The sequence below is a fragment of the Penicillium diatomitis genome (assembly GCF_028827545.1).
Source record: "Penicillium diatomitis strain IBT 30728 chromosome Unknown utg000004l_segment0_segment0, whole genome shotgun sequence".
Taxonomy (NCBI): Eukaryota; Fungi; Ascomycota; class Eurotiomycetes; order Eurotiales; family Aspergillaceae; genus Penicillium; species Penicillium diatomitis.
In genome coordinates, this window is record NW_026623176.1 from 3,914,254 (window position 1) to 3,939,366 (window position 25,113).

The 25,113-nt window shown below is 50.2% G+C and overlaps 11 protein-coding genes across 11 annotated transcripts; 8 read left to right on the forward strand and 3 right to left on the reverse strand.

Annotated features, from left to right (window-relative positions):
• Positions 1 to 2,224: 2,224 nt before the first annotated feature.
• N7539_004478 (putative Golgi matrix protein) lies at positions 2,225 to 3,916 on the forward strand (the record flags this gene model as incomplete). Its single annotated transcript, XM_056934080.1, has 5 exons — positions 2,225 to 2,258; positions 2,339 to 2,454; positions 2,519 to 2,902; positions 2,975 to 3,690; positions 3,766 to 3,916. The coding sequence occupies 5 exons, from the start codon at positions 2,225 to 2,227 to the stop codon at positions 3,914 to 3,916; spliced, it is 1,401 nt and encodes a 466-aa protein (XP_056791621.1).
• A 604-nt stretch (positions 3,917 to 4,520) lies between these two features.
• Positions 4,521 to 5,784, forward strand: N7539_004479 (guanylate kinase; the record flags this gene model as incomplete). The annotated part of the gene is made up of 6 exons (XM_056934081.1): positions 4,521 to 4,536; positions 4,703 to 4,786; positions 4,858 to 4,924; positions 5,078 to 5,142; positions 5,303 to 5,509; positions 5,624 to 5,784. 6 exons carry the CDS (start codon positions 4,521 to 4,523, stop codon positions 5,782 to 5,784), a joined length of 600 nt encoding a protein of 199 aa, XP_056791622.1.
• A 566-nt stretch (positions 5,785 to 6,350) lies between these two features.
• aspD (septin aspD) lies at positions 6,351 to 7,768 on the reverse strand (the record flags this gene model as incomplete). The annotated part of the gene is made up of 6 exons (XM_056934082.1): positions 6,351 to 6,689; positions 6,760 to 6,973; positions 7,057 to 7,194; positions 7,284 to 7,365; positions 7,434 to 7,562; positions 7,630 to 7,768. The coding sequence occupies 6 exons, from the start codon at positions 7,766 to 7,768 to the stop codon at positions 6,351 to 6,353; spliced, it is 1,041 nt and encodes a 346-aa protein (XP_056791623.1).
• A 389-nt stretch (positions 7,769 to 8,157) lies between these two features.
• N7539_004481 (mitochondrial 54S ribosomal protein bL32m) lies at positions 8,158 to 8,575 on the forward strand (the record flags this gene model as incomplete). The annotated part of the gene is made up of 2 exons (XM_056934083.1): positions 8,158 to 8,413; positions 8,538 to 8,575. 2 exons carry the CDS (start codon positions 8,158 to 8,160, stop codon positions 8,573 to 8,575), a joined length of 294 nt encoding a protein of 97 aa, XP_056791624.1.
• A 479-nt stretch (positions 8,576 to 9,054) lies between these two features.
• Positions 9,055 to 10,337, forward strand: N7539_004482 (SKI complex subunit WD repeat protein SKI8; the record flags this gene model as incomplete). Its single annotated transcript, XM_056934084.1, has 7 exons — positions 9,055 to 9,057; positions 9,120 to 9,156; positions 9,209 to 9,469; positions 9,534 to 9,700; positions 9,760 to 9,853; positions 9,907 to 10,093; positions 10,154 to 10,337. The coding sequence occupies 7 exons, from the start codon at positions 9,055 to 9,057 to the stop codon at positions 10,335 to 10,337; spliced, it is 933 nt and encodes a 310-aa protein (XP_056791625.1).
• Positions 10,338 to 10,499: 162 nt separating this feature from the next.
• N7539_004483 (kinetochore Spc25 family protein) lies at positions 10,500 to 11,349 on the reverse strand (the record flags this gene model as incomplete). The annotated part of the gene is made up of 2 exons (XM_056934085.1): positions 10,500 to 11,047; positions 11,118 to 11,349. 2 exons carry the CDS (start codon positions 11,347 to 11,349, stop codon positions 10,500 to 10,502), a joined length of 780 nt encoding a protein of 259 aa, XP_056791626.1.
• A 456-nt stretch (positions 11,350 to 11,805) lies between these two features.
• Positions 11,806 to 14,906, forward strand: N7539_004484 (uncharacterized protein; the record flags this gene model as incomplete). Its single annotated transcript, XM_056934086.1, has 3 exons — positions 11,806 to 13,105; positions 13,164 to 13,836; positions 13,910 to 14,906. 3 exons carry the CDS (start codon positions 11,806 to 11,808, stop codon positions 14,904 to 14,906), a joined length of 2,970 nt encoding a protein of 989 aa, XP_056791627.1.
• An 804-nt stretch (positions 14,907 to 15,710) lies between these two features.
• N7539_004485 (copper metallochaperone ATX1) lies at positions 15,711 to 16,141 on the forward strand (the record flags this gene model as incomplete). Its single annotated transcript, XM_056934087.1, has 2 exons — positions 15,711 to 15,798; positions 15,990 to 16,141. The coding sequence occupies 2 exons, from the start codon at positions 15,711 to 15,713 to the stop codon at positions 16,139 to 16,141; spliced, it is 240 nt and encodes a 79-aa protein (XP_056791628.1).
• A 614-nt stretch (positions 16,142 to 16,755) lies between these two features.
• Positions 16,756 to 19,903, reverse strand: N7539_004486 (DUF2293 domain-containing protein; the record flags this gene model as incomplete). Its single annotated transcript, XM_056934088.1, has 5 exons — positions 16,756 to 16,885; positions 16,990 to 19,160; positions 19,240 to 19,530; positions 19,593 to 19,712; positions 19,775 to 19,903. 5 exons carry the CDS (start codon positions 19,901 to 19,903, stop codon positions 16,756 to 16,758), a joined length of 2,841 nt encoding a protein of 946 aa, XP_056791629.1.
• A 496-nt stretch (positions 19,904 to 20,399) lies between these two features.
• Positions 20,400 to 20,881, forward strand: N7539_004487 (uncharacterized protein; the record flags this gene model as incomplete). Its single annotated transcript, XM_056934089.1, has 2 exons — positions 20,400 to 20,704; positions 20,767 to 20,881. The coding sequence occupies 2 exons, from the start codon at positions 20,400 to 20,402 to the stop codon at positions 20,879 to 20,881; spliced, it is 420 nt and encodes a 139-aa protein (XP_056791630.1).
• Positions 20,882 to 21,684: 803 nt separating this feature from the next.
• Positions 21,685 to 24,017, forward strand: N7539_004488 (uncharacterized protein; the record flags this gene model as incomplete). The annotated part of the gene is made up of 3 exons (XM_056934090.1): positions 21,685 to 23,003; positions 23,195 to 23,359; positions 23,411 to 24,017. The coding sequence occupies 3 exons, from the start codon at positions 21,685 to 21,687 to the stop codon at positions 24,015 to 24,017; spliced, it is 2,091 nt and encodes a 696-aa protein (XP_056791631.1).
• Positions 24,018 to 25,113: the final 1,096 nt, after the last annotated feature.

Sequence of the window (25,113 nt, forward strand, 5' to 3'; positions counted from 1 at the left end):
GAGTTGTATATTGAAGTGACTCCAGTAGGCTATCCGATCTCGACCCTACGGTCTTGTCACGGCTGCCAGGCCGCCGGCAGAAGTCATGAAAATCGGAGACCTGCCAAGTGCCCTAAAAGTGGGCTCGGAAATCCCCCCTGGTACCAAGAGCCGGACGTTGTCTGGCCCACTGCAGATGTGTAAATTCATTTAGAATACCCTTGGAGGCCGCCCGTATGCTCAAAGTCTTTGCAATTTCTGAAAGTATGAATGATGTGTCTGTAACCTGGGTCCGTCGTGGGTCTGGCGATGTCCATTGGGGACTGAAGGAACTGCATTGCTCCGAGAGAGGTTAATGCGCCGACGGTCAAAGTACAGTCAGGGTTCTTCCCTTTATCAACTCGACACCTCCTGTCCCATTTTCAGGGACTTATGGCAAGGTAAACCTTATTTTCTTTTCTGGGAGTAAGGGAAGAAAACACATGAAACAATCAGCCAGCCGGGACTGAGAAGTCAACGTTTGGCAAATTGATTGAGGATTCAGGGTCGATTGCAGGGTGTTCGAGAAGATGAGGTTTGTCTGCTTGCGTGAATGGCACAACACAAAACCTGCAGTTTCAGAGAGCACCTGACCAAAGGTATTCGACTCGCATGACTCGCAACCTGCTCGCCTCGAGTCTCTCGATAGTACAGTACATTGGCACAATGTACATAGTACAGTACTGACTACCTACTTACCTACTGAGTACAAATCTACTCTACAATCTAACTACATAGTACCTTAGGTAGTTCACTTAGGTACCTGCCACTTCATTCTCACTGATCCATTGTGCAAATTCGCGGATGATGTAAAACGAAAAGGAGATGGGAACTCTCACTGCTAATGTACATATCATCTAGGCTCTCGCAACCACAAACTTACAACGGGACAAGGACCCCTTCGTATTGTCTTCGAGTGACGGCTGGAAGTTATCGTTATGACTCACTTGCTTGACGAGCACAATATCGTCACCCCTCCTGGAACACGGTCGTATTTATGAGAACTGTTCGACCATGCGCTTAGCAGCGGCAGTCCAAACCTTAAAACCCCCTTTCATTACCCGCGATGAGCGTCGCTGTCGCATAAACGGGCCTACTCCGAGTGAGAGCCTGTAGAAATCCGGACAACCATTCTCTGGCGGAAAGAAGTGCAGTCTGAAGCTCGGTAGCAAGTCGCCTTGTACGAGGGCAACGCGAAGCTAGTTACTTGGTTAACTTGTCGCCGACTACCTATCGAGTCTTGGATTAGCTAGTGCAGTGAAAGCCTCCACGCTCGCTTGATCTTGATCTCGACCTCAGCCGAACAGAGACCGCTGTCTTGTAGGGGAACCATCACTGAAATTAGTACCCAATAATCGAGTTCTCAATAGGCTCGCACAAAGCTAAGAGCCATGACTCTAATACAGACATCATTGGGCTATCAAGTTCATCGCCGAGCACTCACGAAAAGAAAGGGCAGTGAGAGATCTCCGTGGAAGGTTAGAGAACCTCAACCAATTCTGCAAACAACCTTGAGTCTCATAGAACATCGCATTACCAGGTATGTACCTGAACTGGAAGCCTGGACGCATCAATATGAATGAAGCCTGACTGGGCACATTCAGACCATTCTCTATTTCGATGTAATTGGGACTCATCGAGTATATAACAATGTGCATGGATTGCCCGTCCAGGAATCCGTAATGTCATGTCCCTATGCACAGAACCGGCCCAAAATAAGGCGACCAGAGCTATATGCATGGCAGATATACTGTGCAATACGATCAATCTCGGAAGGTGTGGCTTGGGCTAGGACGCAAACCCCAGCCACAGAAGAGAGCTAATTGAGGAGGGAATCAACATCTGCCTAGATGGTTAAGTCCTCGGAGAATGACACTGAAGTCTCAATTGGATGACGGAAGAAAGAGAGGGTGGGAGAGAGAAGTGAGGTAAAAGTGAGATGATTAAGAAATGCCCAAAAGCTTCGCGGAGACCTCACGAGAAGCAAAGACTCGTTCAATCGATCGCGACCCTCTGGAGCTGATGTGGAGGCGGACAACGGCAACCCGCGCGCTAGCGTGGAGGATGTTGTGAACTTGCGACAAGTGAGGAAAGCGTGCGGACATCATCGAACCGCCCGGCTCTCGCGCGACGCAACCTTCACCTTCACTTCGACTTCCTCGACCTTGTCGAAGACAGGGATCTCGTAATTCTTCTTTCAGATACCATGCCGGGAGACAATCTCCCGCAAGCTGCGCAAGGTGCGACACTACCCCATCATCTCTCTTGATCAAGTCGATCTGGCCCGCCCGCCAAACCCCGCTCACTATCCCATTCCTAGGCGCCAAATCCAAGAAGAACAAGAAGAAGAATGCAAAGGCCAAAGAAGCTGCCCAGCAGCAGCATTCAGAGCCATTGGAGGTCGCGGAGGATGGAAAGCACGATGGCTCTGCCGAGGTAGGTGTGGCCGAACTGGTCCGATGATTCCACCGGTCGTCAGCCCCGAGTCTCACAATCACAGGGTCACGCCGAGGACGTGGAGGACGTCGATGAAGCCGATGGAGTCGACGACACACAATCAAACCCCCATGCGACTCAAGAACCCACAAATCAGAGCTCCGCGCCCGAAACGAATCGTGAGAAGGAACAGGCCAGCAATCCGGAACCCAATGATCGATTCGATGCCCTCGTCCGCGACCGAGATTTCCTCAGAGCCGAGGTCACGGATATGCGCAAGTCTTTGGAGGAGATTCAGTCGAAACACGAGGCTGAGATGCAAGCGCTGCAAAATCAACTCGACGATGCCGAATCCAAGAAGGAGCACGCTGAGACGCAGTTCCAGAAATTAATGGAGCGGGTCAACGCCATCAAGTCACAGCTTGGCGCACGCTTAAAAGAGGATGAGGTATAGTCTATTGGTTTCCCGGAGAACGAAAAGCCTCAGTGGCCGGAGCATCCGCTGATTTGGAAACAACAGGAGGAATTAGCACAAGCCCGCACGCAGATCGAGGAGCTCGAGGACCAGAATACAGAACTTCGAACTCAGCTGGATTCAAAGTTGTCCGAACTAGCCGAAGTCTGCGAAGAATCCGCCCAGAAGACCGAGGAGATTGCCACGCTACGGAACCGTACGAATCTCTCACAACAGAACTGGATTCAGGAGAAAGAAGAACTGCTGGAACAGAATGCTTTCCTTCAGTCAGAGTTTGAACAAGCCAAAGACGCAATGCACAATTGGGAAGTATTGGCAATGGAAGAGCGTTCGGTGCGAGAAAATCTAGCTGAGAAAGCGGCCGACCTTGAGGAGCAGCTCTCCAATCTCCGTGATGCTTACGAAAGGGCATCGGAAGAACGTGACAGCCAACAGTCTACTGTTGACGGGCTGCAGCGAGCGCTGCAAGAGATACAGCTGGCGCGGAAGCAGGAGCTTCGCGAGTTGGTGGAGACTTCCGATGCTCAACTTGAGGAGCTTACAAAGTCCCTGCGTGAGGCTCAGGAACAGGCCAAGGCTGCAGACAAGGACCTTCTAACTGCCCAGGAAGAACTTGAGAGGGTCCAGCCGTTTGAGAAGGAGGTCAAGGAGAAGAATTTGCTCATTGGCAAGCTGCGACACGAAGCAGTTACCTTGAATGACCACTTGACCAAGGCTCTCCGGTTTTTGAAGAAGGGCAAGCCCGAGGACAATGTTGACCGGTAAGATCAGTCGTTCTTCACCTGCTCTCTTCCTACTTTGAAAACACTGCATACTAAGCTCTCTGGTGTTGGCAGGCAAATCGTTACGAACCATCTACTCCATTTCCTGGCTCTCGATCGGTCCGATCCGAAGAAATTCCAGATTCTTCAGCTCATTGCAGCTTTGCTGGGCTGGAATGATGGCAAGTCATACGGAATCGTTTTTCCTGTCTCTTCTTCGTACTAATACGAACTCCAGAACAACGCGAGCAAGCAGGTCTGGCCCGCCCAGGAGGCTCCAACAGCTCTGGGAAACTCCGCGTGCCAGGAACACCACTACGTACTCCCAGTACACCGAACTTGGCTGAGTTCATGGACAATGGGGCATCGAGTAAGGAAACATTGGCCGAGCTATGGTCCAACTTCCTGGAACAAGAAGCCGAAGCTGGAGATCGCAGTACAATGAGGCGTGGTAGTCATTTAGGGCCACCCTAAATGACAACAATGTGCATCGCGCGTCTTCTCGAGTGAGCTTTGCGAGGGCAAACACCTATCCCGCGAAAGGAACTCCGCGTGACAGACTACGAGAGTCCCTTCGAAAGCGTTCCTGTTGTATAGAATGTGGCCGCCCAATAGAAAGGGAAGACCATCCCCAGCCGCCGCGCCAGTCACACCGCCTGGATTCTGCCGGACAATTATCTCCGACACAGAGTCCGGAGTCGGAATTTGTTTACAATCGCAAGTGGTGTAAGACGATAATATAGATTCCTCATATGAACCATTTGGCAGCCTTTCGTGCTCTGTTAAGTCCTCTCCGATTTTCAAAATATTCTTGTCGTCTTTTTGCGACAATGGCTACCAATCCTTGTACGAAATTCTCCCACCTCGACCTTATCATCCCTCTCGCATTCCTCTATACCCCTCCTGGTGCCTTTGCCTCGCCTACCCCAGAAATATGAAGTCCTCTCGAAGCAAATCACCATACTTCCCGGAACGACCAACTAATACATGAACTATGAGTTCCCCTTCACAGCTCAATTCCGTCCCGTTGTGATCAGTGGCCCTTCCGGTTGCGGCAAATCGACTCTGCTTAAGCGCCTGTTTGCTGAGTATCCTGGTAAGTCGAGTCTTGTTCTTCTCTCTTTGTCTGGCGCAGATTCTGACTGTGATGCTATTCAAAATTTCAAGACCGATTCGGATTCAGTGTCTCAAACACAACTCGTGCACCCCGCGCGGGTGAGGTCGATGGAAAAGAGTGAGATCAATACCCTCATTCTCCAAGGGGAAGAGCTGCAGCGAGGTGCATTTTCGCAGAAGAACGAACAGGGCTACATGGACTCAAGCGGCTGCAAGTAATTGGTCAACATTCGAAAGAGCGCCTTGACTGACACCGTCCTGTTCCCAAAAGCTACAACTTCGTCACCAAGGAAGCATTCCTCGAGCTAGTCGCCCAGAACGGCTTTATCGAGCACGGTACGTTGCAGCCTGAAGAGCACCAGAACCCTTTGAGCATACCACGCATGCATAGAGAACATCTACATCGCTATCCACCGGCTTTCCTGCCCTCCTCTTCCCCAAGCCCACCTCGCCTCGTTCACATACCAACTTCTCACTCATTCTGTCCAACCCACAGCCCAATTCGGCAGCAACTTCTACGGAACCTCCAAACAAGCCGTCAAAGACGTTGCCGAGAAGCAGCGCATTTGCGTCCTCGACATCGAAATGGAAGGCGTCAAGCAAGTCAAGAACAGCGATCTGAACGCTCGATTCCTCTTCCTTGCTCCTCCTTCCATGGAGGAGCTGGAACGTCGACTGCGTTCCCGGGGTACCGAGACTGAAGGTGCGTACTAGAACCCACCCATGAATTATGCGTCTGATCCTGCTCTGTGTTCGTGTTGCGGATGTTGCGATGGGATACGAGTGCTGACTCATTGATTCTGGTTTGTTTTAACAGATAGTTTGCGCCAACGCCTAGACCAGGCTGTTAATGAGTTGGAGTTTGCTAAGCAGCCCGGAGCGCACGATAAGATTGTTGTGAATGATGATTTGGAGAAAGCGTATACGGAGCTGCGGGACTGGGTGGTAGACGGTGGTCGATTTGGTGCTGCGCAATAGAGTGAAAAGGGGTGATCTCGTTGATCTGCAGTCTGTACCTTATCTTCGATATTTGGAAGGTCACTATCGGAAGGGCTTCACAAATTCACACTGTAATGTAAATGTCACAGGTGTTGCACGCACAGTAATTCCCGAGATAAAGTTTCTCCTTTATCTGATTAAGGAATTTAGGTACATATGCCACGAGCGTGAAGTGCAGGACATGCGGTTGTGCTCTGTCAATACAACATTATGAATTTATCGAAGTAGACGAGCTTAAAAGCCAAGGAGGTGAAATAAAAGAGGGAGGATTCAGAAGTCTCTGACATACTCCAGTACCCAAAAAGGCAAGACGCAAAATCAAATCAAGAAAGAAACGAAGAAAAGGTGGGGATATCTGCAAATGGCCCGCTGGCGTCAACATAGATAGTGAATTTTTGGAACAAGGGAGGTGAACGTCCTGTCCAGAAGAAGGGGATAGAGTCCGTCCTGCTACCGCCATGGGTGTGTACGGAGGCACTTGATATCGAGAAAAGTGACCTTGCAACGCCATCCAAAGAAAATCATTGAGAGGAAAGAGGGTTGGCTTAATAACCGTTCATGGCAGCTCGTTGCGAATTGCGGCTCAGTTCGCGATCCGCAGATGGACTGATGGGGCGGCTACCACTAGAGAGGCCACCGGCGGCGCTGCTCTCCTTTAAGGCCAACAGTTGCTTGGCGCGGAAGGTCTCGTAGTGAATCTGGCTAGTGGTCTCGACCAAATCTTGCAGATGAGTGCGAGTAAGGAAGTTTCGGAGATAGACGAATTCGCAGTGGGTCTCGTCTTCCACGTTAATGACACCCCATCGGTTCTGACGGCCACGGACCTGCTTGCCGTTCACCACGATAGTCTTCTCACTGCCGACAACGGAGAAAGGAATAATGTCCTTAAACAAGGGTTAGTCTCCAGAGTCAAGTTTACAACGTGCGAATACGTGCGCGAATGAGCAGTCTTACCTTGATCTGGGCATTGATTGCTCGCTCCTCATTGTCGAGCTCATCGTTGTCATATGGGTACATCTTCAGGTTGTGGAAGGCAAACTCTTCCTTGATGCGCTCCTTGAATGCCTGACGTTCGTCTAGAGTGAGGGAATCGGCCTTGGCGATGACGGGAACGACATTGACGACGTCTGAAAGCTTCTTCAGGACAACGATATCGATGGGCTTGAGACTAACGGGCAAAGCTCGGATTAGCATTCAATCTCAGAGCAAAATAAATCGCTATGGTCAAGGCCGCGATGAGGAAGCACATACGCATGTCCAGACGGCTGGATGAAGAACAAACAGCAGTGAACGCGGGTGTCTTGAATGTAGCGCTCACGCTGAGCGGTGAGCTCCTTGCGAAGGTATGCTGAGTGCTGATCCTTGATGTACTTGACGATCGGGTCCCAGCTAGCTTTTGTGTTAGTCGATTTTCGTGAATATACTGTAGTTGTTCTGAATGGGCATCATAGCAAGCCCCGAAGGAGGTTCATTCGTACCATCGGTCATTGTTGACCTGATCGCCATAGCCGGGAGTGTCAACAATGTTCAAGCGGAGGCGTACACCGTTCTCCTCGATTACTATTGTCCGCCGTCAGCCAACTTCGATCGCACAGAAGCAGATATATCCTGGATGACAAGAGGCGTACTGTGAGAGACTGTCTGAATCTCAGTTGTGGAGCGCACGGGCTCATTGGGAGTGAGGCGACCCTTGGAGTCGATCAAGTGGGACGCGAAGATGGTGTTGACCAGTGTGGATTTACCCAGACCAGTTTGTCCTGATTGTAGCCAAACAAAATCAGATTATGATTCACAAAGCTCGAGTGGTGTAGCATCAGTCCATACCAACACACATCACATTGAATTGGAAACCACGCTTCAACAGCTTCCGCTCAATCTGGGAGGTGATGCTATCGAAACCGACATGGCTGTGGGGGAAGACGGTGGGCTGCTGAGATGAAGCAGCGCTAGTAGCGGCGGCCATTGTTGCGTGGCTTTGTCAGAGAACAGATTTGAAACGAGAGAAGTTGAAGCAAAAAAAGAACCAAGATCGAGATTGACGATTAAAGCTGGATGAGCTAAATTCCCCCAAGACGAAGATGCTGGAGAACCCCCTTAAGTTGCGGGCGTTGTTATTTCCATAATGGAACTCAGGGGGTAAGCTAGCCCGCATCGGGTATAGTGTGATTGCCCGCCGAACCGTGCAAAAGTCCACCCCAAAAGAGGCAGGCTCGACTTGCGCGCAGAAAAAGCTTCCTTCGCCTTCTCCGCAAATCTCCGCCGCCTCGAAACGATTTGACAGCTCCCTTCTGGTCCGCGGGTCTTTTCAGACAATAGACGATTATGGCGCTTTCTCTTTCACTTCGTCGGGCAATGCCCCAGCTGCCTCCGCTTGGCTTCCTGTCGACTGCCGCCTTTGCCCTACCGATCTCGATCACAATCCCGCCGCTTCTCGCCGATCTCTGGGAGTCCGTCCTACGGGCAGTCCCAAAGAAGAAGACATCACACATGAAGAAACGCCATCGCCAAATGGCCGGCAAGGCCTTGAAGGATGTACAGAGTCTCAACAAGTGTCCCGGATGTGGCCAGGTCAAGCGGGCCCATGTGTTGTGTCCTCACTGCGTGAAAGGTACGATAAGCCATGAGGTTGAACCTCGACGCGGAGCTCCCAATTGGTCTTGAATGAGACTCCCGAATGAAATGAATGAGTCCAATGCGCAACCGGAACAACAGCAAGCTAACCTTGGGATCAGATATCAAGCAATCTTGGAAGTCCGCGCAAGCCGCTTAGAAAGCGCGTACCACAGGACATTCATTGTCTGTGTGTTCCAAACGAAGGGAGGGGCTCATGACCCATATTCGAAGTTGAGAAAGAGATCTAGTTGGATTGTGTATTTCTAGAGATTGGGTTGTGGATAAATCTGCTGCATGGCATCTGGCGTCTGGTTACTTGGGAAAAACAGCGTGAAATCGCTATGTTTTATATCACGGTCGTTGAATGACCCTTCGAAGAATTCCATTTGATGAAAGTTAAAGCGAAGTTTGCAAAATATCACATTGGAAGATAGTCGATCGCGAGCACGATAAAGGATAGAGGGCTGTACAGGTGTTCCAGTCCGAGGCGTGTCCAGCGCTGTCTATGTTCGCCTGAGGCGCGAAGGCGGAACCACAGCTTCCCCGAGAGAGCCAACGTCATAACAGACCAAGATCATGCCCTTGACTTTGTTGCGTTGCTAAATCAATCTCCGCGCATTCCACGGCATACCCAAGATGGTATTTCCATATTTCTTCTCCCAAGAGCTTTCCTAGTAGACCATGTTGCTGACCCAGTCCAGTCGCGACAATATCTCGCGTGGGGCTCAGCCGATAATGGTGGGTTGTTGTCATCTCAAATGAAATTGACAAAAGCTGACATTGTTCCCAGCGCACCCCGTCGACATCTTCTCACTGGCAGTCACTGAGAAGCAAGTCTTGTCTGTGTCTGGTGCTCCGTCAATCAAGGTTCACTCAACCGAGAACACGGAATTCCCGCTGGTTCAGTCAATCGATCAAGCCCACACCTTAGGTTGCCACCACATCGTGACCGACTCCAGTGGTACCCGCGCCGTGAGTGCTGGCTTTGATGGAAACCTCAAAGTCTGGGCGTGTAATGATGGTCATTGGGCTGCAGACGCTACTACAACAGGTACACATCTGCCTTCTGATTTACTATACAATAGAAACTATTTTCTAATCCAAGACAACGGCAGCTTCTCTCGCAAGCATCCACCCGTGGGCCATCGCCTTGTCTGGAGATGGTCAATATCTAGCTGGTGTCTCCGAGAGTGGCCATGTTGGCGTTTGGGATCTGAACAACGAGGGCGCTCAAATTCGAGACCACGAGACCAAGGGAAGCTTTGGCACTTGCATCGATCTGGTCAGTTCATGCGCTTACAGCGGTTCTCAGACTTGAAGCTCTCCCTGACTCCGATTTAGTCTGCCGATGGGCGATTTATTGCGAGTGGTCACGAAAATGGTGCGGTGTACATTTTTCTCACCGACACTGGTCGCATGCCATTTTCTCTATCAGGTACTGCGAGGCCCCCCTGTGTTAAAATAGGACAGTTCTAACGGATGATTCAGGCTTGGTGAAACCCGTCCGTGCAGTTGCATTTTCACCCGGTGGAAAAATCCTGGCTGCCGCTGGCGATTCGAAGGTTATCGTGCTCTACGATACTTCATCAGGCGAACAGATCGCCAATCTGTCAGGTCATTCAGCCTGGGTTCTGTCTCTTTCTTGGAGTAGCTCTGGCGAGTTTCTTCTTAGCAGGTGAGCTTAAAATAGGAACTGGATGTGCATAGAATGTTCAAAAGCTGACTGGCTGAATAGTTCCTTTGACGGCAAGGTCAAAGTCTGGTCTATTGACACTAAGATGTGTGTCGCTACGCATTCTGAGACCGAGAAAGCAGTATGGAGCGTCAAGTGGCTTCCAAAGACTGCCCGCTCGGAGAGCTTTGCCACCGCAGGTGCCAATAGGAGTGTGGCTTTCTACCGCGAGGCCACCGGAGGTTGATTGTGGCTCGCATGAAGTATTACCACATTATGCCATGCTCGGTCTACCATATTTTATGATCTGAACGACAACAGCCTCATTGATTATTATCCATTAGGCACTCTCATGAATCTCATAAAACAACCAGGTCTTAACCCGTGGTCAACAAATCCAAGCACGCTCTTACTTATTCATTGTTTCCGTGAAAAGCTTCCGCATGCGCTTGAGAAAGGCACCAAAGTCTCGGTCTTCATTGACCAAGTCCACCTCACGCTCCAAGGCATCCTTGTCAACCTTGGGTCGCGTATGATAAACCTCGTAGTCGCGACTCGCAGTGCCCAGCTCAAACCAAGCCTCAGCCTCCCAATCTTTCTCCAGTAAGTGACTGTAGACAAATTTCAACCGATCTTCCCGTCCAGCTCCCTCAATCCGTAGACACAAATAGTCTTGCCAAAATTCTAGCTCAGGCATATTCAACCGAGACTGTGCGTCGAGTTGTTTCGCGTGCTGCTTTTGTGCTTCAAGCTTTTGATTAATCGCCTTTTGTGTTTCAGCGATCTGCTGTTTGAGACGATCACGCTTGGCGAGTCGGGTGTCGCGCTCCAATGTGATTGTGGAAATTGCAGCGTGCATCTCGGCGGCCTCGGCGGCCTCTTTCTGAAGGGTCTGGTCGTGTGTTTGAACTTTCAGATTGAGGATTTCAATATCCCGTTGGCGCATACGCTCATCCTCTGTATTCGTGTCAGCTATCCGACTTGTCCAGAGTCGCATACCTCAGATTGAACTTTGCGCCAACCGTACCTTGCAATTCTGCGAGGTTGATGTGAAACTGGTTCCGTTCTTCTAGAACTCTTTTGCGACCTTTCTCAATGAACGCATCAAATTTAGCGCTAAATTGTGCCATGCGATTGCGTAGATCCTCAAAGCCGAAATTGATGCTTGGTAGGGAGTCCGCCATGGAGGGCGCATCTGCTGATGCAAGCGGCGGGCGCATGCCACTCGTGGAGAGAGAAGGTTCAAATGAGGCGGCCATGATTTTCAGACCGAGCACTGCTATTTCTCGAGTGATGTTGTTTTACCTGAGTGATCGAGTCTTGCGTCTGAGGGGCAGATGGACGGCAACTTTGACGCGATAAAGAACACTGACTCGATTTGTTTGGGGTTGCGGCGCAACAGATTACTCTGCCGCATTCTTATCAACAATCGGACGCACCTCCCTCCTTTCACCGCTTTGAGTGGGTCTGGCTTGAAGAAGCTTGACGGCCATACGGCGGGCTATGAGAGCAGTGGGCGCATTAAAGTAGTACGCTTATCGATAAGCTGCTCGAAAAACTTCCGGCATCGAATGAATTCCTCACATTTTAATGTTACGTCAGAAATTCAATGACATGCTAAGCTGTGCAGTGATCGACGTTGATCAGTATAGCTAAGACTGTCGACATGCTCTGCTCCGAGCCGGCACATGATACAAGGAGGAAAGTCACGCCCGATGGATGAATATTCGGAGAGTGCTCTTCTATATGGGCACGTAGGAAGAGCAACATACCTCACCGAGACTCAATCGTGGGTTTTTTCACGCTCATTTGATCAGAGAATCCCAATATCTTATACGGGAGTTACCAAAACGACAATTGTTCCACCGAAGCGTGACTCGCAACCTTTGAATCGATCGAAACCTATTCGAACAGCTGGTCCGCAGCTCCTTCCACACGTTCTTCCCGAGCTTGCGCCTCAATGGTCCTGCTACAGAGATGACACCTTTTCTAGGATAGTGCAGGACGTAAGCAGTATCTGTGACCCCCAGATAGGCACCCTGCTGGATCTTGGATACGCATCATATCACGGCGTGGACGACACCAGGGGCCGTTATCCTGTCGCCATCGCCGCCGCCGTGACCGGTGAATGCGGGAATACAATTTCATTCCACGTCGTGACGGACGAGGTGAGCGAGCTCCCAATTGAAGATGCAGCCCACCGCGTGCCGAGTATAGGGCAGGCTGAAATCACGGAATGGTCAAAACGAGGAGCGCCTATCCAGCACATTGGCTTTGCGAAGCCGCTAGAAGAAAAGAGTACGTGGATGGCTGCACGGCTTCAACAGGGGACAACCATTTTCAGACCATTATATCGCCGCGTGCCAGTACCGATGTACGTGCCAGATGATGACACTGCATTTTCTGCGCCGCTTCGCAACTCCCGGCTCGATGCGAATCCAATCATCGAGATTGATCAATCACAAACGGGCGGGTTCCCGCATGCAGACGTGACTTTCAATCCTTGGTATCCAAGGCAGTTTGCCATTGTGGACACCCGAGGCAATTGGAGCATATGGGAGATATCCGGCCGGCAGCGGCGACGAAGAGCCACTTGGGCGGTCGCTTGTACGAAACACGGTGCGTTACCGCAAATGGACGATAAGCCTGATTCTACAAAGTCTCGACATGACGGCTGGGCCTCCATCGAATGGGTGGCTGATTTCTCCACAATATTGGTGTCGGATCGAAGATGTCTGATGCTTTATCGACTTGTCGATGGGCAAGTGGAAAGTGATCTTGTTGAACTTGGAATGACGAGGCAATCTGAATGGATATTGGATGTTCAGAGGAGCACTCAAGTTGTCTCCCACTTCTTTGTTTTGACTACCTCACGGCTGCTGTGGTACGATATAGCCAGCTTCTCTTCGTCCGCATATGGAACGCGTGTGCCGCTACGTCCGCGTGTTACTTGGCTCCATTATCGTGATCCAGAAGACACGACTTTGCATCTGGGCGATCTAATGATAGGGACCGGTAAGTCATGAAATACTGAGGCAATTAAGAAATAGGACGAGCGAGCCACTGATTCCAGTAGATTTACATTTGATCCTCTATTCCAGGCTTACTGAACTCGTTCAAACTTTTCCGTGCCCCTTTACTGCGGACGGCCTTACAGAAATGATCCCATTGCCCGATCCTTTCATATTGGATGTACCGACAACAATTCAGCCCTCAGTCACCGAAGAAGACATTCCTGTTCACTACTCAACTTTGACTTTCCGTGAGATTGAACACTCTTCCATAATTTATGGCAAGCCAGAGAACGGTCCCACCATCAAACTTGCGAAGCTCTTCTGGATGGATTCTGCACGTGCTGTACATGAGAGCGTATTCAAGCTTCCAGATGGGCACGCCGAAGTGGAGGAGGAAATGTTCCTTGAGACGAGCAAAGTCCTTCGCTTGAAGAAGCGTCATCACATTACCAGGAAGAAGTATAATGATGTCGATGAAGATTTTATCGTCGATGATTGGGATGAAACAGTTGCGCCCCCGCTGGCTGCTGTTCATCAAAAGCTCGCTAAGGACTCGGAGCCTGATCTCCAATGGACATTGGACTTCACGTCAATCTACGACTCCGCTGTAGCCAGAATCACGGTCGGCAGAAGTCCAGAAAACGTCCATTCTGTGGGGTCAACCTTTGATCATCTGATCGAAAGGTTGAGTGATCCAGTCAGTCAGTTGGAATGGAAAGGTTCCGAGACAATGTGAGTGAAAGAAACAGCCTCACAGGCTCACCTGTCTTGCGAGATGTATTAGACTGACCGCGAACCCACACAGGCTCGAGCTAAATCAAGGGCGTCCCGTTCTCGAAGACATCGATGATACTGCGCACCGGCTCTCCGAGTTTGTTTCTGCCCTTTTTGCAGACCATAGCAAGGCCCAGTCTCGCTATCGGTACATGGTTCTGCCCGGCATATTTTCATCTGCCCTGCACGGCATGCCGGTTCCCCAGCCGGAGGCGGACATTTTGTCCTCGATTGACTTTCTCAGCACATATGATCGTCTTGTGGAGGAATGGTTGAGCAGTATTCCCCACGAAGTTCCTCATTACACACGTGTGATGAAAGAGCGCATCGTCCGCGGACTTGCTCTTGAAGTTCTTCTGTCCCGTATCATTCGCGTCTCTAATACGGCAGTGACGGCAGTGACCAAAGGGTTTGACGAGATTGTGGAACCTTCAGCAAACGACCAACTGGATGTCAAGGGTCTCACTTCATCACAAATATTCACACCGACGTTACCTTCATCTCAACTGCCTAGCAGTCAAATCACCGCCTCGGCAGTGGCAAGCTCTCAGGTCTCATCGGATCATATCTCCAAACAAGCTCAGTCTCATCAGTACACTGCATTGTCGGCCTTTACCACATTCAAAAATCCACGTCCAATGGCTCGCAATGTCGCGAACTTGCTTTCTCATTGGGAACCTGGCGCCGACCCCAACAATTACGATTGGCTAAGGATCTCGGGCAGAATTGACGCAGAAGAAGCACATCGTCAAGGTGGACCAATTCTACCTCGGCGAAGCCGGTCGCGCCGGAAATCGCAGCAACCGGCCATGTCCCAGGGCATGAGTTTGCCCGATACCCCTGTCGCGCCGTTCATTCGAACTTGGGGCAGCCAACCTGCCGACCCTCTTTCAACAGCACCCGTTGCTAGCAGCCAACCGACTCTTGACGAGTTGCCGATGACGCAAATGGAGCGTGGGCAATTTGGCGCGCGAGAAGTCAGGAAAACTCCCAAGCCAAAGAAAAAGCGACGGGCCGCAGGTTTTTAGAGACTTGAGAGTCTACCTCTACCTATACCATTCTATTGTTTCACGGTCGTCCGTCTTGCATGGGACATACTTCATATATATAGTATCCATCTGGGGCTGGATGTGACCAGGCCTATATGATGCTACTATCTACTTCTAGGGCTAAATTCTCGAATGAAAGTAAAGACTGATACAAATATACCGCCATGTGAAGCTATTAGAAGGCGTTGAATGTAACGATGTGCCTGTGATAGGTATTATTAATTTACCACAAGCGCAGTCTCTTGACTGCCTTCTTTTCTTCTTATTACCTCTCACTAAAACTCAAATTAATCCGTTTTATATCCTCTGAATAAGTAAGCGATGAGCGACTTGTGCGGAATTTCTTAGTAATCCAGCCATAGATTCCTGGGAATGATGCCATCTTGAATCCAGCCGTCTCATGACTAAGTTGCTTTTTCTCTAACAATATATATATATTGCGCTACTTCCCCTTTTCACGTTTCCACCTGCACCTCACATCTTCATCCTGACACTTGGCCGAGCCTCGAAATCTGTCTCCGTCTCCGCTCGTATCATCAATCTGCCCCTCACCTCCACTCCGCTCCGGTCCCCGCAGCTGCTGTACAACTTCACTCTGCTTGGTCACGCCGAGCAAAACCAGAAAACCCCGAGAAGGAGCAAATAAAGAAGACTCCAGCCGAAAATTCCACTCATATACTTCTTTACCATCGTCCTGTCGGGTTTTCCTCTTCAGATCCTTCTCCTCAGCCTACCTTTTCCATATTGTCGCAGTCGCAATTATAGAGCGCATTCACATTCACTATGTCCGAACACCAATACAAGTTCAACGTTGCCATGAGCTGCGGCGGATGCTCCGGTGCTATTGAGCGTGTTCTTAAGCGCTTGGAAGGTTCGTTTTGATACTTTATCTCTACACCTTCGCTCCCTTCTTCCTTCGATATGGGACCGAAGACATCTTCACCGCCGTGGTCCTGCCCTGTCACGCTACTCTGGACACTGCCCGGCGTTTCCCCCGAGCATCTTTGAACATTTAGATGTCAAGGCTAATACTGACCTGATCTTGAATTCCGCAAATTGCAGGTGTCAAATCCTTCGATGTGAGTCTCGATACTCAGACCGCGAACGTGGTCACCGAACCTACCCTTTCCTACGAAACTGTGCTGGCCACGATCAAGAAGACCGGAAAGACTGTGAACAGCGGCGAGGCGGACGGTCAAACGATGGAAGTTTGAGAGTCAGACGCTCTTAGGAAAGAATGAGGCAGGGCGTTGCACATTTGCGCGCGCCATCATGAGCGACTCTCATGGCGTCCTGTTGTCGGTCGGGTTTGGCGTTACGTGTGACGTGGTGACCGAATAGAAAGTGGAAGGCATGCTGGAGATGACCTCACTCGTTGAGGTCTCGGGTGTTTGTCGTGAGAAGAAGATGATGTTTCCAACGAATTGAATATGCAGCCTTGCACTCCATCAAACGATTATAATTTGTTGGCCATGCCACGATAAGTACCCCTTGGCTGGGTTTAGATAGATTTATAGGCGAAGCTGAGTTCAAAATCGTCTAGATAAAATCGACGCCGAAGGTCGGGTGGTCTGCGTATGACCAAAGCTATCGATCAATGAGAGATTAATAATGAAAGAAAAGGCACAATGATCTGTAGAAAATTGCGGATGATGGCACCGAGTGTGGGTGAAAACATGTTTGAATGAAGACACTCTAGAGATACAACTCGACAAGGAAAGGGTATCATAGACAGATCAAATGCCCAAGGCAAATAAACATGCTGCGGCGGGATGGTGCCGCAATGAACAAAGATGAAGAATGCTAGGAAAATAAATGGCAGCTCCCCTCAATCCACAATAATGACTGGGCGACCTCCTGGTACTGGATGTTGAGGAGGCAGTCGTTGTTCGACACGCTGGACATAGATTGGACGGTTGGACTCGGCCATCTGGAAAGCCCTTGGATCATGATAGCGCCTGCGGTGAATTGTTAGAATAGTTATCATGATGTAGACAGCGATCTCCATTTCGGGGTGAGTCCGTTCTTCGCAGCAGAGCCCAGTTGTCTCACAAAAACTCACCGTGGTGCGTTAACTCCGTTACTGGGGCGCCTGTCCCGCGGAGCACCACTGGGTTTACTGTGGATTTCGCGAGGGCTGGTATGAGTTGGCCGAACTGCCTGCTCCGAAGAGGCTAGCAGCAGATGCGGGCTCCGCGGGTGTCGGTTCTCAACGAAGCCTGTAGCACGCGACGAGTCATAAAGAACCTGGTAGTCAGAAGTCCGCCCCCCTGCTGGCTGGGTACGATCCGCTTCCACATGGAACAATTGCCGATCCCTCACCGGAGGAGGAGGAGGAGGGTCCAAAGCAGTGGCACGAGCCTCGCGAACATCGACAGCACGAACAAAGCCGTTTGCATATTGTCTACCATGAGCAGGAGCAGTGTACACAACAGGATGATCCGCGTTGGAATAGGACCTCAACTCGGGCATGTATCCTTCCATTCGCGCAGGGCGAGGGCGATCAAATCCAGGACTACGATCACTGAGGTAAATGGGCCGTATCTCTGCCCGAGTGGCACCGGCTGGGGGCCCAGCCGTACGATCTGTAGGGTGCACAATCCGGCAGTGGTTTACAAAGCCAGACTGAGTGGCTGTGGGATATGTTGCATGGGATTCATGCAGATGTGGTCGATCCGGGATTGGCTTAGCACTCGAGCTGGCCGGAAATCCTTCCGCCGGGGCATTCCTCTGCAGTGGGTAAATCGAAGCCGGAGCATGCTGCATATGAGGTGAATGATCACGGCGGAGGTGCAGCCTGTTCAGAGGGTGAGGCTGAGAACCTCGAGTCTCTTCCTGGCACTGGATCCTTTGCAGTCCTGTGAAACCTGATTCCTCACCAGTCCTAGAATTGCGCCCATGATAAGCTGGATTGTTGTTTGGCTCCAGATGCGCCAGGCGTCTCCGCTTGGGCTTGGGATTCTCCGGATCTTCAGTACCTGTTGTGAGAAGATGGCGAGATGTCTCACCCTGGGTGTGAATTGGAGTAACGGAGCGAAGGGACATCCCCTGGGTCAAATGAACTAAACGGCCCTCTGCGGGGCGCTTTTCTGTAAGAGCCGTGGTTTCCGTTGTCTCAATAGAAGGGATTGGCTCCTCACGATGTGATACCGCCCTTGGGATGAAAGGCTCTGGGCAGTCAGAACGAGAATTGGGTTCGGCCTTTTGTTCCAAATGAAATCCGTCGGGGTTATGTGATAGACCTGGTGCGATCTTCCTGTCCACAGATGGGGCAAGACATCCTTCTGGACAACCATGAGAGCTCAGAGGGTGTTGGTTTGTGTCTGCAATGCGCGCAGAACGAGTAGAGGGGTAAACTCTAGTGCTGAGATGTTGAGCTCGAGGAGATTTCTGTAGAGTTAGTGTTACTGACCTTGCAGTTGATCTCTCATGGGTCACATTAGGTTCGAATTCCATCTGGAAGCGTCTTCCGTGCGGCCCCGGAAGGATGTTTCCAGGCCTGGGATCTGCTGGTCCGAAGCTAGAAGCTTGCTGTCCGGGCCCCCGAACAAAATGATTTCCTGAACCGGATGTTGGAACCTTGTCCGCCGAGGCGCTAGCTGGAGGCTCCGGAATCCTGTGAATGGTGACCGGTCTGTTGATGTCTGCTCTACCCTGCCTTTCGGCAAAAGGAGCACCGCCAACGGGCACTGGTTGAGTGGCTGTAGCTTCTGCCCGATAACGATTCAATGCGCGATTCCAGGCTTGATATCTGCTAAATCCGCGGCGGTTGATAGAACTCTGAGCAGGGGCCCTGGCTATGATCCTGAATTCAGCGGAGGCCTCTTCAGAATGCTCGCGTGCTGGGTTGTGATAAGACATTGGTGTAGCTCTAACGGGCCGAGTCTCCACCTGGTGAATTCGGCCGGTTTCTGGAAGAATTTCGACACCGCGGTCGCGCATGTTCACCTCCATAACTTCATCTTCTTCCAGCTCACTATCATCGTCATCTGAAATAACGATGACTTCGCGGAAGACATCTTCGAGAGCAGTCTGCCCATTCTCGTCATCTCCGCGCCAAGCGATGACCTTGTTCAGTGTCAGATGCTCCACCTCTGATCTTGCCTCATGAAACGATTTCTGCTTTAAGAGACGATCGTAATCAGTGTAGACGTGACGAATATGAGCCACGACTGCCAGTTGCGCTCGACGAGCAAGAGGTAGAGTAGATGCTGTACCGACTTTTCGTTGACCCTGATACCAGAGAAACAGTTATCAGGCTCCTGGTGTCTCCCTTGTTCGAACAGCTGCCCAAGATGTTCAGTGCACTCACCTTTTGAAATGCCGTTTTGATGATCTGATTCAGATCATTGTCCGGAATATTGGGGAACAAGTCCCGGATCGCGTCTCTTGCCTCGGTGTTGATTGTGATCTGATCCACTTCGGTTTTCTCCGGAGAGTCCTTTCGTAGACTACCTAGCGAATGGAATGGAACAGCCTTCCCAGCGCTAGTGAGATAGAGACCAAGCTCAGAACAGACAGCAGCTACAACGGTACTTGGGAAGTGGTAACCGATCCTATGAACGTGCTGCGATAGGTTGTGCGTGCCCATGTGTGGTGTTGTCTGGTCGCCGATGAGCACACAACCCCTGCGAATCATTGCATGTAAATCGCGGGAGAACTCACTGAGACAGCAAAGACCTGCAGCCCGTCCTTTCGACATCGCTCCTTGCACGAGGTTGTCAAAAGCGGGTTACCTGCTGGAATGAATGTGAATCCACTCGGAGCTTGAGCCTCAAAGCATATCTATTATTGCCTGATCAGAGAATGTCCCATCGACTACACGTTCATGACATGGAGATACATACCACACTTCGCAGCTTTTTCTTCTCCTGCGTGATTGCCTCCATAATGACCTTGTGCTTGCGAGCTCGTCTTCTAGCAAAACTGCTGGGCGCACTTCGAGCTGCAGCGGCCCGTCTCACAACCCTAGCCATCTCTTCTTTCGTTGGCTTAAGACGAAGCCTGGTGGTAAGTTTCAGTTCAACACATCATCGCAGGGCTAGCTGGATGGCTCGGATGAGAGTATGGTATTGAGTGGAATACCAAGTCAGCAGGGACGGGTGGCCGGTGGATAGAAATCATTAATCCCGGGTCTGAATTTCCCTGCGTAGAACGTTGCTCATAGAGGCACCGAACCGAAGTCAAATAACAGCACCTTGCAGAGCAAAGACCCCTTGCAAGTTGCCTGATATCTGGTCAATATGAAAGGATAAATACTGCAACTGCAGGTTTTCCCCCCAAAACTAAGTGGGGAAGATGTATGAAGACGAAGCGATTGCGGCCCAAAAGTCACATGCCTCAAACAGGACTAGTGCTGCCTGAGGCCCGGGAAAGTGAAGCTGTCACCGCCCAAATCAGCCAAACAGACTTCCAAGACTTTCACTATAGTTATTGGGTACTCATTCAGTTCAAGCAGCGGTTTTTCACACGATGGGTTCATCCCATATTAGGCAAATTGTTTCTCGACAGGATGTAGTTCATGCATACCGTCACCTCTACCGACAGGGTCTCAAGGCTATTCGATATTCCACGCCTAGCAGACATGTCCTCCGTACCTCATTGCGCGCTTCGTTTCGCGATTCTCCACCCACGGAATTTGACTCGCTGAGAATTTCCAACACACTCCGCTTTCTTGAGCGAGCCTGCAATGTGGCAGGTCTTGAACACAAGATCTTAAAGAATCTTCTCTTGTCCCGGTACTGGGAATTGCCCAATATTGCAAAAGAGAGTCGAGTGTAAGTGATATCTTGATCATGAGTCCTGGTATAGGGACAGTGAGCTTACTGGTCGAATACAGGTTGCGAAGCTTAGGACTTGGGAAAGAAGAGCAAAAGCTTCGAAAAGTTGCCTACAATCAGCTGAGCTTGACACTCAAACGACTCAACGAGAGCTTGGGTACTTGTCTGAAATGAACGAAATCATGCAGACGTTATACGCTGCTTGTCGTCCACAGGATGTTGTTGTCGCGCTGCCAATGTGCGCGCCTTATGTTGGGCCTCAGTACTTGAGGTCGGGCAGACATTGAGAGCCTTTTGCAGTCCCATAGTGAACTTCCGCATTTGGGTTCAAGCATCGAACGATTTACTTCTCCGCAGGATGTTTACCCAGCTTCATCACACCGGCTAGGCGTTTGAAAGATTTACGAGCACTTTGTTCATCAATGCCTCTGCATGTTCGAGCTTACCCACATGCTACGCCGCCTCGTACTCGCCTGATCATAGTCAAGGAAACCAGTGCTGATATCCATATGATCAACATCAGGTCTTCATGACGGATTGATAAGAAGATACTTGTTCCCTGTATCACTGAGTCGCTTTGCATGTCACAGTCACACCAATACACCACTTATTGCTGATAGCAGTGGCCAAGAGGCGACCATATTGAACATGACTAGAAGGTTGAAGGTACGCCAACTTGTGTATCCACTGACAAATCCAATCAAAACACCGTCTAAAGCGCAATAAGTGAATGAATAAATAGCTCTGTCCTCGACGAGCTAGGCAGTAAATGTAGTATTTCTATATTGTGTAGCTAATTTAGTGGTTCACTGGTTCCTGGTACCTCGATAGACTTTCCGCGGGGCGGGGCGGAATGATGATTCAGCAGCTTCGACGTCACATGCCAACAACGTTACCTCCGCATTTCACAGGCTGCTTGATCGCCGTGTGAAGAGGCCTAAGCTGACCACACGCCACTTCTCTCGCTCAGGCCCTTCATGAGCAATTTTTTAGCCTCAATTTTGATCGAGCTTGGATTTCGTGCGCGTGTGCCATACACAGCAGAGACTCGAGAACAAGGCCAGGCATTACCCAATGGAGAAGAAATAACGTCGCCTACAAGTGTGAGCGGAGACTCCGAAACGCACAACCTTCCAAAGAATCACATCAGCATTGAGCCTCCCAATGGAAATGCCGACCTCATACCTGACTGTGTCTTCTTCGCAAGTTTACCCAAAGACATGGATAGTCGAACCCCAGAGCTGGAGAGTTCTCGGACTCGGACTCGATTCATCCAAGGCCTAGTCTTCGACAATGAGCCGTCGGCGGCCACCAGCGTCGTGCCAATTCACCATGGCGATGATGAAGGAGCGAATGCTCTAGTGGCAAATGAAGGAAACCGTCAGCTCTCACAGACCGATACTTTGGCACCACACATCGAGGCAACAAGAATCGACGGGACAGAGCAATCAGAAGAGACAGCACAGACTGTGGGCGGACTCAGCCAAGCCATGTTGCCTGCTGACGATGGCATGGGATGGTTAAGGAAGCAAATTCATGCCATTCGTGACTTGGATCTTAGTAGCAACGAAAAGGCCCGTATGGTACACGAGCTGATGACTGCAAACTACAAGTCCTGTCACGTAGGGCATGCCCTTTCTCCAACAACCATTAATGCGCCGCTAGACCTCCAGGAGCCAGGTCATTTCCCGGATTACTATACTGCAAACGAGCAGGACCTATCGTGCCACCTGTCAAGTAGCCCTTTCACTGCAGCTTCAGTCCCGCGGTCTGAGATCTCGTTCATTCTTAGCGCAAGCGATCTACAACCCACATACGCTCCAAAAGTTGAGCCGGAGTCACAAGCCAATGACGGAAATGATGTAGATGATGATGACGCCGACACAGAAGAGTGTGACGAAGCTGTTTTGGGCTGCCAGCACTATCACCGCAACGTCAAATTACAGTGCTTCGCTTGCAAGAAGTGGTACACCTGCCGGTTTTGTCATGATGCTGTCGAGACTCATCCCCTTGTTCGGCGCGACACAGAAAACATGCTATGCATGTCATGTGGCTATGCTCAGCCCGCTGCAAAAGTCTGCAAGCAATGTGAACAAGTCACTGCTCAGTATTACTGCGATATTTGCAAACTCTGGGACAATGACAGCAAGAAGAGCATATATCATTGTCACGACTGTGGAATCTGCCGTATTGGTCAGGGACTCGGCAAGGACTTTTTTCACTGTCAGGTATGCAGCACGCACAAAGTACCCATCAAGATTCTGAACCTAAGCCTGACCTACGACAGACATGTTCGGTATGCCTTCCGATTTCAATTGAGGATACCCATCGTTGTATCGAACGCTCAACGCAATGCGACTGTCCCATTTGCGGAGACTACATGTTCACATCTCCCGAAACCGTTGTTGTAATGCGATGCGGCCATAGCATTCACCACAGATGCTTAGCCGAATACTCAAAGACGTCATTCCGATGTCCGATTTGCAGCAAAACGATCACAAACATGGAGTCTACCTTCAGAAATTTGGACCGCACCATTGAAAGCCAACCTATGCCTGCAGAGTTCACGGATACGAAAGCCTTGGTTTACTGCAATGATTGTGGTGCTAAATCAGTTGTCAAGTACCATTGGTTAGGCCTCAAGTGCGATCTGTGAGTCACGACACATCTTTCTCAACATAGCCTAAACTGACGTCACTTCAGATGTGAATCGTACAACACCGCCCAGATTCGGGTCCTGCAAGGCGATGACGTTCCTGACATAACAGAAAACATGGATGTTGAATCACTGCCACCGCGACCCCGCCCAGCATCGTTGACCCTACAAGCTGAGACTGTCAGCTCTTTGGCTGGTCTGAACCTGGATGCAGTACCAGACCCACTTCAGCTGAGCTCTTCGCTATCCACCGTCTCAGCTCAGAATCCAAGATTTGTCTCTTACAACATAACTCATGGACGGGCTATTTCGCCTGTCGTTCGCAATTATTTTGGACTGCCCACTGATCGTGAACCAGAGAAGCCTTCATCATTGCCATTTTTTGGCAATGCTTTCAGAGCTGAAGGGGAAACTGATTATGGGGCTCTGAATTTCCTGAGCAAAAAGCTACGTGACCGGTATGGATTCCTGGCAGGTGAATCTTCGAATGCTGAGCACTCCGCGGCAATTGCGGAGGAAGACGAGGAAGAGGAGGATGAGGATAGCGATGACGGGTCAACCTCATCATCAGAATCTTCAATTTGTGATCGCGAGGGTAACGAGGAAGACGAAGATGATGGTGACGAGTACATGGACATTTTCGGTCATCGATGAGCCCTTATCAATATATTGACCATCTTGATATCAAGAGAGAATGTCCTGCCGGCGCGCGATAAGGCTGAAAGTTACGTCTTGACTGGGACTGGCCTGTGACGGGCCAATTGGTGTTCTCATCTTGCTGAAAGACTTACTGATGTTGCCGGTGTTGTTGCACGACGTCTGCATACCGCATCCCCGCGCCACTACCTTTGGGCCTTCCATGCCATCATAAACTCCATTTCCTGAGCGAGTGATGTATGGTGAGGCCTACAAGGATATCAATTCCAAACGTGGTCATCGAATTGTAGATGCACCTCAGCTGGCTCAACAAAGACCCGAAAGAAGACCATCTCGCGAATTTGGCCACAGAAGCAGATACCAGGCTATACTCTTATAAGATTTCAAGCGCGGGAGAACTTGAGAACATATCCTAACACCGGTCTGCTAGTGCAGATTTCCGGGGGTTGGCCCTTACATTGCAGCTACAAAAAATGAATACCAAATTCAACTTCAGGGTGCTTGCACCAAACCCACGCCTGTATCTATATCAGTAAGATTGCTTCAGCGGCAGGAATGGGGCTGTCCTCTATCATCTTGTAGGTCACTCATGCCGTAGGCTCTAAAGGTAAGGTGTGCAGCCAAGTGTCGAATATCTCATTCTGCGCACGATCAAGTACCATATTTGTGTGCAGCAATGATGCTTCTTAGTTCTTCCTTTGGCATTAAAGCACAAAGCAAAAGTCCATCTTAGCTCCCTGTCCATATCTATGGACTCCTTAAATCCAACCTTGCAGAAAAAGTGTCCCTACTAGTCTCACCTCTAGGCTGGCCACCAGCTCATGGGAGCTCTCGACAAAGTGAGTCCGTGATTTTTTGAATCAAGCTAGCATCTGAAACCGCCAATTGCGAGGTGATACTCACTCAGTCTGTGATCAGGTTGTAAGACGCAAAAGCATGAAGCAAAACATCTTCCTAAGAGGGTTTGATTCGACGTTATTTTCGTCAATAGATACAAGTCCACGTTGAGGATCCCGGGACTTTAAGAAACGCGGCTCTGAGGGTACCCGTAGCACTTGACAACTCATTTTCGAGTACAATCCTGGTCATTATC